At 34.8% G+C, this 12,317-nt stretch overlaps 1 protein-coding gene across 1 annotated transcript in view; it reads right to left on the bottom strand.

Moving 5' to 3' along the window:
- Window positions 1-12,212, bottom strand: part of tcf25 (TCF25 ribosome quality control complex subunit) — an 83,072-nt gene extending 70,860 nt beyond the window's left edge. The window contains exons 1-7 of the mRNA XM_016451811.1: window positions 11,927-12,212; window positions 11,257-11,361; window positions 11,024-11,086; window positions 7,800-7,927; window positions 7,370-7,435; window positions 5,669-5,751; window positions 957-1,087 (exon numbers count right to left, since the gene is read on the bottom strand). Coding sequence (XP_016307297.1) covers window positions 957-1,087; window positions 5,669-5,751; window positions 7,370-7,435; window positions 7,800-7,927; window positions 11,024-11,086; window positions 11,257-11,361; window positions 11,927-12,079 — 729 coding nt within the window. The 5' untranslated portion in view covers window positions 12,080-12,212. The remainder of the gene's footprint in view (window positions 1-956; window positions 1,088-5,668; window positions 5,752-7,369; window positions 7,436-7,799; window positions 7,928-11,023; window positions 11,087-11,256; window positions 11,362-11,926) is intronic.
- Window positions 12,213-12,317: the final 105 nt, after the last annotated feature.

Genomic DNA, 12,317 nt, shown 5'->3' with positions numbered 1-12,317 from the left:
AGCGACATACCGGTATTGCGGTATTTAAAAAATTCATATCATAACAAAAATAAACACCGGTATGAACCGGTATACCGCCCAGCACTAGTACTTATCTACAGTATATCTCTATAGCACAGGAATTAAGACAACCATAAATATTAATATTGTAATTTTACTGTTGTAAAATATAGAATATACAACTAGTATTTGTTATTAATGTGTTTAATTTTATTAATTAAAATAATAATAATAATAATAATACAATTATTATTATTATTATTATTATTATTGTATAGTCATATTGAAAGGTTTATATAAATATTACAGTGTGAATGTGGCCTTAGACAACTCAAGTTTTTTATTAATTCATGAATTGATTTGGAAACACCAATTTTATCAGAAAAATTGTAATTAGATTTGTTTCACCAAACTGTTCAGCCCTAAGTTGCAGTAATGTTAAATACCTGTTTTTAAATTAAATAATGAAAATCAGTTACATTTCACACTGTGACTGGCTGCTTTTCATGCCTTCACTCAACCAAGCAAGCACAAAAAAAAAAGCTGTGTGTGACCATGGAATACACTTCAGAGTTTTTAAACATTTGTTTACAAGGTAAAACAGTGTTTTTTTTTTCAACCTTTTAAATTAACTTAAAATATTACATTTGGTTTATCAGAAGGTAAACTCCTTTGTTATGACTCACACCATGTTCTTGAATTCTATCATAATTGATAAGATTTGTTTTCTTATGTTTACTTCTGAATGATATTTTGTGGTACATAACATTACTATTAAAAAAAAAAAAAACTAGACTTAAACTGTGCTACTAATTTTTTGCCTGTGCTCTTAAATATCATTTTAAATTAGGAGTACAACTGCTACTAAACAAAGCATAGAGCCCTGCAGGCTTTTCAGTAAAATACTGTCTCACACACATAATCAAATAGTTTGTGGTTAACAACAATAAAATTACCACAAAGTTATTGGGGTCCATTGACTCAACCGCATCGAGAAACTTGAACTGGACTTGCTGATAGTCACGATTATGTTCAAAGGTGAAGCGCTGAATGCCGTCTTTAGACTCCACTAGACTCATGGAGATACCTAAAAGAAGCAATGACAGTGACCTTTATTTCGCTTTAATGGAGTTAACATACCAAAGATTCTCACAAATGCACACTGCAATTCACAACTGCTCACAACATAATACTCAAATATATTAACACTACTTTGTTAACATAGAATAAAAAAAACACACAGGTCATTTAATATCTGTAATTAAATTAGGGCTGCACAATGTAGTGTCTGGACCAATCAGACACACAAGGAATACACTTCAGAGTTTTTAAACATTTGTTTACAAGGTAAAACAGTGTTTTTTTTTTCAACCTTTTAAATTAACTTAAAATATTACATTTGGTTTATCAGAAGGTAAACTCCTTTGTTATGACTCACACCATGTTCTTGAATTCTATCATAATTGATAAGATTTGTTTTCTTATGTTTACTTCTGAATGATATTTTGGGGTACATAACATTACTATTAAAAAAAAAAAAAACTAGACTTAAACTGTGCTACTAATTTTTTGCCTGTGCTCTTAAATATCATTTTAAATTAGGAGTACAACTGCTACTAAACAAAGCATAGAGCCCTGCAGGCTTTTCAGTAAAATACTGTCTCACACACATCACTGGTCTCATATTCAGCGCATCAGTGAACTTCCTCACCGATGAGATCCCTGGCAGTCTCTTGATCTTCTTGTATGCGACATACATCTGACAACTGCAAAAGTGAATCAATGTGATATGGGTTAAGTTGCAGGAGAACCTGAAAAAAAAGAGAAACAGAGTGTCATCATACATAGTTAACACATCTGTTACTGATGTCTGCATACAAAAAATAAATAAATCCCTGTATAAGTGGAGAAGGTCTTGTTTTGTAGACTTGTAGCATCTGGACCAATCAGACACACAATTTTTTTTTATTATATTTAACAAATACTCTGTAACACCCCTCAGTCAACAAACCAACTATGAGGATCTATGGACCCTTCCCCCGAAATGCATCAAACACCTCAGAAAGGCAGAACAGGCCTCTGGCTCCATGGCAACCAATGCTGATATCACTGGTTTTATTGCCCAGAGGAATGCGGGCAGAGCACAACTCAATTAATTTACCCTTAGGAAAGACACACATTGCCCATAAAAATGGGCTCTTCTCTAATTAATTCATAGGAAAACCTTTCTGTGAATGAACACGCATCTCCTCAGGACATTGTGTATACCATTACTTTTCTTCTATACCATCTTTTGAATTGTATACCGTTTTGTGTGTGTGTGTTATGATAGATCACTAGTTAATATATTGAAGGGGGTCTGAATACTTTCCGTACCCACTGTATATTCTAAATGAACTACAAACAAAAAATAGATTCATTTCTTTTTCCTCATTCTTTCTTGAACTCTAGACTTCAAGATCAGTTCTCAAACGTCTTGTGAACAAATGTTCTGTATGTGTTTTATGGCCTTATTTCAGTGACTTTAAAATTTTAGTTTTTCACTAAGCACGCATAAACATTGTTTTCTCAAAAACACAATCACATACATACATGCTGCCCACATATCATTGTAGCCCAGTTTGTGCTGATTATGGTGCTACTAAACTTAGCCATTAAAATGTTTATTAGCAACTGAAAAAAGCACAAATGTCAGGACATGTCAAAACTTCTCCAGGGCCCAAAACACCCTCGGACCCCAGAGGGTTAAAGCACATGCGCCAAACAAGTCCATCTAAACTCAGTCAACAGAGTATACTCTGAAGGGCTTGTGTGCTCAACTGTGTGGTAGACGGAGCAGGATGGAAAATGAAGTATACCCAGGCCATAATGGCAGACAGCTCTGATGTGTGTTGAAATTCATGAAATTTTAAGCATACTTTGTGCCTCAAAACACCAGAATATTCAAAGAAACGAGTAATAACATTACATGCATTAACATGTCAACATCAGTGTTTCCCCTGCCATTATATTAGGTGGGCGCCCCTTGAAGGTAAAGTTAATTTTATTTTATTTTATTTTATATATAGTGCCAGATCACAACATAAGTCATTTAAGGTTACCTTTCCTATAGAACAGGTCTATACCTTGTTCTTTTATTAAACAAACTAAATAGCCTTATGTTATTTTTCTTATTTACACGACGGCATGTCATTTCTGTCTCTACATGGTCACGCGTACATATAGGGATCCATGAAATATCAGCCTTTGTTGTAATCATCTCAAACACTCAACAGACTGTCCGCGATGTCCACATTAATATAGTCTTTGAAACCACATCCTGGGCCCAGGGTCATTCATTCCACACTTACTCCAAGATTAGTGGCGACATGAGTTCTCTAAATAACAGTATCATTTCAAAGACACTATTAATCCAAGTTCTCGCGCTGTGACGTGTATATTTAGATCTGTTTCCTTTGTCGTAGTTTTCCCTCCACTAGTTTGTTTCCTTAGTTACCAATTGCTCCACACCGGTTTCAGTTTTTCCTGATTACCTTCCCCATGTATTTAAACCCTGTGTCTTCCTCAGTTCAGGGTCTGCTATTGTTTTGCGCCCATGTGGTTGTTCTGTTCTCCCTGTGGATTTAATAAAATTACTTTCTTGAACTCTACCCCTTCGTCATGCGCTTTATACTGGACAGCCCGTGACATGCGATTGAAACGGGTCCCACAAACCCCCCTGTGAGCCTATCATATGACAGAACATTTCTGTGTTTTACTGTGAATCATCCCCAAATCCATCACCAGCCCATCCTATAAGTGATACAGGTGATCATCTAGAGCCCTAACTAGGGATGTAACGATTACCGGTTTGACGATAAATCGTGATAAAATACCCCACGGATAGTATTACCGTTTAATATTTTAATCATCACTATAACCGCATTCGATTACCGCGATTTGAACAACTGAGGGTAAATAAATACTGTACTGCACAGGGCTCCAGTGTGAGAGCCCTGTGCAGTACAGGTCGATAATTTTTTCTGCCGGTGCGACTAAATTTTGTGTGTGGTCGCACTGACGCGACCACCGCATTGTTTAACTCATAAGCGCTGCATTTTTGTTGCATATGAGAAACATCAAAAGGCAAACTAACCTGAAAGCATAATGAAACTGTGCTACTCGTTTGAACTGCGCAGCGTTTCGAGTGTAGAGCCTGGTTTATACTTGCCGCGTCAGCAGGAGCGCGAAGCTGCGTGCAGCAAAAATGACGCAAATATTGAGGAAACAATAGATGGGTTTCATGCTAAAGTAAAGTAAAAGACCGCTTCTTAAACCAAAGGTGAACATGTTGGTATTCTTGTGGGGGAAAAAAAAAAAATGCAACACGGTCACCAACAGCAAGTTTAGTTTTACTTTTCTTTTTGTTTTCATTTTGAAAAGCTTGTTATCTTTGCTGTTTATCTCACGTTATGCTATGGAGGCTCTCTTTTTTATTTATTTGTTTCCTCAAGTGTTTGCTAAACGTTCTGTAAGTTATTAGTCTGTATATAATACAGCATGTGGTGTATGCCATGACTCTTCTTATTTGTTTTTGTTAATAAACGTTTTATAAGGTAGTTTGTCATTGTATCTTACTGTTTTATTGGCTTATAACATAGCAAAAGAGGAACTCCCATTCACAAAATTTAAATCACAAATAATACTGATGAAAAGAAGGGGTTGAATATTAACCACTTTCGTTTTCATATAACTATAAACTATGATAAAAGTTCATCAGCATTCATTGATTAATCCCAAAAAATAAAAATAAAAATATTGCGACCAAATCATGTGGATTTACAAGAGAGTTACATTTACATTCAGCCTGGGTGCAGTTTTTGCCTGGGCCAAAAAATGGACCGAATTTGCATGCCCTGCTGTAAATTTTGACCGGTTGATGAAAAACAAGCTTATTCTACACATTTAAACAATAAGGTATCTAGTATTATTTAGGAAGCAGATAAAATACATATAATCATTTATTAATCAATTATCGTTTTGACTTGACCCTTTTCTTTATTTAAAAGCTGAAATGTGAGGTTTACCATTTATGAAACTTTTTCAAAGCTTTATTTGAACATTTACATTAGATATTTGAACATGATATTAGACAAACTGTTGTCAGTCATGTTGTCATTTAAAATCCGGACATCATTGGCAATGTTATTGTTTTAGTTATGCAAACAAAAACTCATTTTATTTGTTGTTTGTTGATTTTAAATGTAAAACTTGGTGAAATGATTTGTGTGTCAGTACTTTTTGAACATTTCCAGCATATTTTAACAATACCGTGATAATACTGATAACCGTGATCATTTTGGTCACTATAATCGTGATAAGAAATTTTCATACCGTTACATCCCTAGCCCTAGCGTGCCTGGGGGGCCCTGCTGGGAGATATACATGTAATCATTTTAGAACAGCTACTGCCGGACAAACATTACACGTTCTCCACTGACAAAATGAAAAATTTGGCATATCATGTCCATATTGGTAGAGCCCATTTTTATGATTTTGCCTGGGGCCCCACAAACCCACAGGTCAGCTCTGCCCAAATCCTACAAACTGATACAGTAGCAGCTCTGGGTGATATTTCTGAGCACTGAACAAACGTTCTAGGAAAATATGAAACAGGGTCAGGTCTGACCTGGTCGACTGAAGCGGGGCCATGTTTCTTTGAAAACAGTCATCCAAGTACACCGATGAAACTGCCTCTGTCTTTGTTTTGATCTTAATATGGACACAAACAAACACAAGAAAGCATTCAGAATTGCAATTCTCAGGCTTTATTCACAGAACACAACTCCCATTTGTTTTTCAATAATTATCTTTGGGACTTACACACTATCAATCATTAAGTGATGAAATTAGATCCATTTGTTTAGACAGTGTGGTCAATATCTGGTGTTTGGTTGATATCCACTTGTTAAGTCGTGACGTAAGGAATGGTAACACTTTATAACTTTACTTAATAAATCATTAAACATTATATACAGTTTAACAGATCATTAGTTAATATATATTCAACTAGTTCATTTCATAATTAACAAACATTATATAATGTTCTACTAAATTATAAGTATACTTGTAACTACTAACTTATAACTACTTACTCTAATAACCCTAACCATAACCCAACAGTCTACTAATATTCTGACAGTTTATTGATATGTAGTTACAAATTAATGAGTTATTTGACACTGCAATGTTACTTATAGTCAGTAGAATGTCTAAAGTGGACTATCGAAGTGTAATCTAATATTTTATCGTAAATCTGTAATTGAGTCAATAAAAGCACAGCTTTTCTCTTAACTGTTCTTGTTGCTATGTGTTGCTGTTATGTTTATGTCTTTAGCAAGAATGTTAATTCTCTTAACTAATCACCTTTTACTCAGACTTTGTCACAGCAGCTAAAAGTCCAATTGTGCAAGTAGTAGAAGTCATACACACCACAAAAAAATGCAAATGTGTCACGTTTACAGACTGGTTATGAATGAATGAATCATATGTCGACATAAATAGTGAGTGTGTAAAATTATGAAAATTTTTTACAACATTTGTAAATGTAAAAAAAAAGTGCATCAGATGTATAAATCATTTTAATCAGATTTCTAAGCATTCAAATGCATATTAATAAATTAATCAGTGTATAACAATTTGCAGACTGTTAAAAGTGCATGATCATATATAAATTAAAAGTTTAATAACATTTGTAAACATTTTAATTTACATTAAATAATGTTATGTTAATCATTATTTAATGTTCAATAAGATCATTAGTAAACATTTACAAGCACATTATCTCAAATTTGTAGTTATTGAATATATATTGACTAATGATCTGTTAAACATTATATAATATTAATGATTTATAAATTAAAGTTATTATACAAATGACTGTCTAATGTGAGTGTATATTAATACTGTTTGCTATATGATTTTGGCATCAGATATAGCATTTGGACCCGGAAACAGTAACACACACAATGTTACACTTAACAAGAGGATAGCAATTATGCAGACATCAGCAGAATGGCGAACGATTTTCTACACTTGGTCAATTCATGTGCTTTCATTAACTTGATAACCATCTCAGAATGAAAAAAACAGGTGTAATTGTCTTCCATAACACATTCAAGACATACTGCAATCTGATATTTCAAACCACTTCAGGATATGGTTCAAGAAACATCGAAGACGTGACTCGGCCAAGTGCAAATGGATCTGGTTGTTCAAGCCACATACTGTATACAAATTATACAACTCGCCAACTTTTGGATAAAATGTATTTAAGGAAAATTACCAGAAAGTAAAAACCGTAAAACTGAAAATAATACTAAGAAATTACCTCTGGTCTCCCAGAACAGCGCGAGCTCCAAAATACCTCTTCAGCTCGGTCTCTGGATTCAGATTCCTTTATGACCCAGAAGAAAAATAGATCATTTGAGATTACATTTAGATTAGAGAACACATTCACTATTAACTAAGAGTTTTCTCTCAATAAACTCCTGATTTGCTGCTTATTGATAGTAAGATAGCTGTTGTAGTACTGTAGTTAGGTGTGTGGTAGGCATAAGGGATCTAGAATATGGTCATGCAGAATAAGGCATTAATATGTGCTTTATGTGTGCTAATAAACAGACAATTTGCTAGTAATATGCATGCTAATATAAGCAACTAATTAATAGTAAATGGTGTTCCCTAAAGTGTTAGCAATATTTGTCTTTTACATTTACTACATTTGAATGACACAGAATTATATCACACATGCACCTCACCTGTGTTCCACGTACAGTACAGGTCTGTGTTCAGAGGCACTGTTGTTTGCGCTCTGGTATGATGGGCCTTTTTTCTTCTCCAGGGTCTCTAACAAAGCATCAATATCATCTCCCACACTCAAATCGTCCTAACAATAACAAACCACATGATAAGTGAATTTTAGACACATGATAAACAGACCTACTAATAATATCAGTCACAAACATGATCACAGCTCAATCTAATCTAGCATTTTATTAACTCACTGTCATTCATTGTATGCAGTATTTCTTCTCCCTGTTCATATTTTGGCCATTTTCTCCTCCGCTAAAAAACTCTTAAGCATCTTAAAAGTCCTACTCCTAACTCTTTTTGACCTTAAGAGCTCTTTTAAGGGTTAAGATGCTTTTTGAATAACTTTTACCTTTACTAGGATCTTCTCTTTAAATTTAAGGTGAAACACCTACTTTTCTAAGAATTTTCTTACTATGAGCAACTCTCTGTACTAAGAATTTTCATGAATAATTTTCATGGAATCGTCTCTATTCCCTTGTGATCCCACCAGAGTATGTGAGCGGAGCGGCGTGATTTTGCCTGGAGCGGATTTTTTGAAAGTCGGAGCGTTGAGGTTTTCACTCACTCTGCTACCAACTCCGTCACGAGCACAAATTATGCCAAACTCATGCATTAAACATAATTAGTTAGCTTGACAGATATGTGGATCACATATGAAGGTTAAAATGGCGATTGACGAGTGCGGGATGTTAAAGCATGTTGTAAATTGTACAGTTTGTTAATCTCCGCTCGAAACTAATATGCTGCTACATTGCTGCACACGGACAGAACACACAAGCTCGCACAATGTACAGATCGTGCGCATACATTTAGGAATGAAGAAAATTTGGTCAACGCTGTCCTGTGATTTATCAGCGTAAAAACGGAAAAGTTACAGCATATTCTTTCTGTTTCTGAAGTAACTACCCTCAGCTTCGCCATAGTAGAGAGACGTTGCACAGACAAGTAAGCTAAGCAAGTTATAAGTCATTTAATATGGACGTGGGCTAATTGTAGTGTTCCAATAAACCATGTTAAAACTATTCTTCTAGTATTATCCATTTATTTCTCGTTTAATATAATTTCTGAACAGAACTTAGATTTTTCAAGCATAGGAGAAGGGTCTGGCTGCAGCCTCGCACTTGCACTCTCAGACTTGCACTCTCAGGCACTTGCGCTTCCGCTAGCAACGTCACTTGCAGTCTTTTATTTTGTTCTATTTTTTATTACTTTTTGTTTGAATCTCTCAACATTTTACAACAACAACAACAGCTAGACCCTCTTGAAGCATAGTGAAATAATTTAGCACGGAGCGAAGGCGGAGCGGTGTTTCTGATCAGTGGAGCGAGGAGTGGAGCGGTAGCGGCAAATGGTGAACCCGGAGTGGAGCTGGAGCGGAGTGATTATTGAATGCTTGGAGCGCGGAGGGGAAATTGTTGCCGCTCCACTCCGCTCACATACTCTGGATCCCACAGAGGATAAGCAGTTATAGATGACTGATTGATGTACATACTATGTAGCGGATTATTATTATTGTTGTTGTTTTTATTTATTGTTATTATATTACTATAATAATATTTTATACTACACCTTATTTATAGGATATTCATAATATGTTAGACTGCTGTACTGTACACTACAAGTCAAAAGCTTTTGTAGAAAGATCCAAAGATCATCATTTATCTGAAATAAAAAGCTTTTAACATTATACACTCTAACATTCAAAAGCTTGGAGTCAGTATATACAGTGGTGTGAAAAAGTGTTGGCCCTCTTCCTGATTTCTCCACAGCGCTGTAACAGACTCATTGCAAGTTATCGCAAACGCTTGATTGCAGTTGTTGCTGCTAAGGGTGGCCCAACCAGTTATTAGGTTTAGGGGGCAAACACTTTTTCACACAGGGCCATGTAGTTTTGGATTTTGTTTTCCCTTAATAATAAAAACCTTCATTTAAAAACTGCATGTTGTGTTCACTTGTGTTATCTTTTACTAATATTTAAATTTGTTTGATGATCTGAAACATTAACGTGTGACAAACATGCAAAAAAAATAAATAAATCAGGAAGGGGGCCAACACTTTTTCACACCACTGTATATATACATATACTTTGGGGGGGGGATTAATAGAATAGAAATAGAAATTAATACTTTTATTTAGCAATGATGCTTTAAATTGATCAAAAGTGATGTTAAAGACGTTCTTCTGAACTTTCTATTCATCAAAGAAAAATTCTACTCCGCTGTTTTCAACATTATAATAATAATAATAATAATAATAAAAAATGTTTTTTGACCAGCAAATCAGAATATTAGAATGATTTCTGAAGTATCATGTGACACTGAAGACTGGAGTAATGATGCTAAAAACTCAGCATTGAAATCACAGGAATAAATTACATTTTAAAATATATTCAAATAGAAAGCAGTTATTTTAAATAATAAAAATTTCACAATATTACTGCTTTTGCTGTATTTTAGATCAAATAAATGCAGGCTTAGTGAGCAGAAGAAAATTCTTTAAAAAATATTAAAAACCTTACTTTACATTACACATTTCTACTGTAATTTTTTTGGTCCAGAAAAAAAAAAAAAAACAGCTACCCTGTTTACTTGTATTTGTTTATAGGGCAGCCTTGTCCTCTCCAATACAGCAGAAGCATTGAAGTATCGCAGCAATGGGCCAAATCGCCCAATAAGGCATCAATTTATGTCTATGGTCACTGTCACCTTAAGTCCACATTTCCATCAGTAAATGCGGTAATTAATAGCTTAAATATCAAAAAAGAATGAAGAACATTAACATTGATGAGCTTCAGCAGATCCAATCATATGTTCTGCTTCGTAACAGAAACCTTATCCAGTTATCCATCTGCTTTTTTACTTTTCGAATGGGCATTTTTTTCTTTGTTTAATAACACAGTGGAGAGCAACAGGAAAGCACATAGGGAGAGAGAGAAAGACTAGATTTAAATTCACATCCTGTGATAATGCTGCAGCTCAACATGTCAAAAGCATGTGTATTTACCACTGAACCAAGTGGTAATGTAAGTGAAGTGAAGCATAAAATTCTTAATTATTAAAACTAAAAATAAATGTTAAAAGTAATTTTGAAAAAAAAATCTTTCAAATGTTTTGGTAAATAAATACATACATACATAAACATAACATACAGAAATAAATAAAATTCTCACCCTTCCATTCTCAGCTGGAGTCTTTTTCTTCTTTTTTTTCTTTTTTTTGTTTGACTTCTCATTCTACAAAAAAAGATATTAAAAAGAAAACAACTGAATTGGGAAATGAAAAGAATTTAGAAGTTAAAATACATTGTCAAATGTACTGAACATTGCATTTCACAAACTCTAAACAGGTCACGGTTGCATGTTCATGTTTGGGGATGATGATAGTGATGTATAAAGGTTCTCACCTTCACGGCATCTTTCTCTAGTGGAGCTCCTTCTTGTTGTCTGTCACAGATTCTCTCTGCTGTCTCCTCATCTGACACACTTACATCCACATCAGCCTCACCAATCTAACACACCATTAGATACTATATCATGACAGCAGCATCATCATAGCATTGCATTAAAACTGCATTTATCAACACTCAATGATCTACATATGGGCAGCGGATATGAAAGCAGTATGACATGCTATACTCCAAATGAAACTACTTCAAACAGCATTTGTTTGATTGCAGTCAAATTTTAACATATGCCATTATATGACTCTCATATAAACTGTGACCACATTGGAATTCATTTGTCACAGTTAAGGACGAACTGCAAAACAACTGTAACAGTCGTTAAAGGGGTCATGAACTGCATTTGATTTGTTTGGGGTTTTTTTCCCTTAAGTCTGTTCCCTGAGGCCTACTTATAATGAGAACAAACAAATAAAAGAAGAAAGAAAGTAAAAACTTTCGGATTAATACCCTAGTAGTACCACCTTTAAGTAGTATGTAAATCATGGTACACATGTAACGTTACGGTAATCACCATGGTATAACAAAGTACCATGGTAATACATCTAATCCAACATCTGCACCCTGACAATCACACACAGCGACGCCCCTGATCACACATGCCAGACATTACCAGCTCAAAGATGTTGCTGGTGTTCTTCTGCTTATGGGCAGTTTTGTCACTCTTCATCTGCTCCTCTTCATCTTCATCGGTGAGTTTTAGCGTGTTTAAAGCGGCCTGAGCGCGCTGCTCGCCCTTCAGCCTACGCAGAGCGCGACTCGACATGATGGACGTCAGATCAACTGATCAATGATCAATAATCTAACACTGAGCCCAAATATCTCATAAACTTGAAATGAACGTTCAACAGGAAACGCTATCAACACATGGGAAACACGTCACTTTAAACGGAAGTGGATGTGTTCCAAAGTAGGCGACCCGGACGTTATTTTTATACCTTATGTATTTTTCATATTCGTTTTTTTTTTTTTTTTTTTTTTTTTTTTTTTTTTTTTTTTTGCAC

Source organism: Sinocyclocheilus anshuiensis, unplaced genomic scaffold, assembly GCF_001515605.1.
Source record: "Sinocyclocheilus anshuiensis isolate Anshui unplaced genomic scaffold, SAMN03320099.WGS_v1.1 scaffold1056, whole genome shotgun sequence".
Classification (NCBI taxonomy): Eukaryota; Metazoa; Chordata; class Actinopteri; order Cypriniformes; family Cyprinidae; genus Sinocyclocheilus; species Sinocyclocheilus anshuiensis.
The sequence above is the reverse complement of the archived record's forward strand: the minus strand, read 5'-3'. Positions and strand labels throughout refer to the sequence as shown.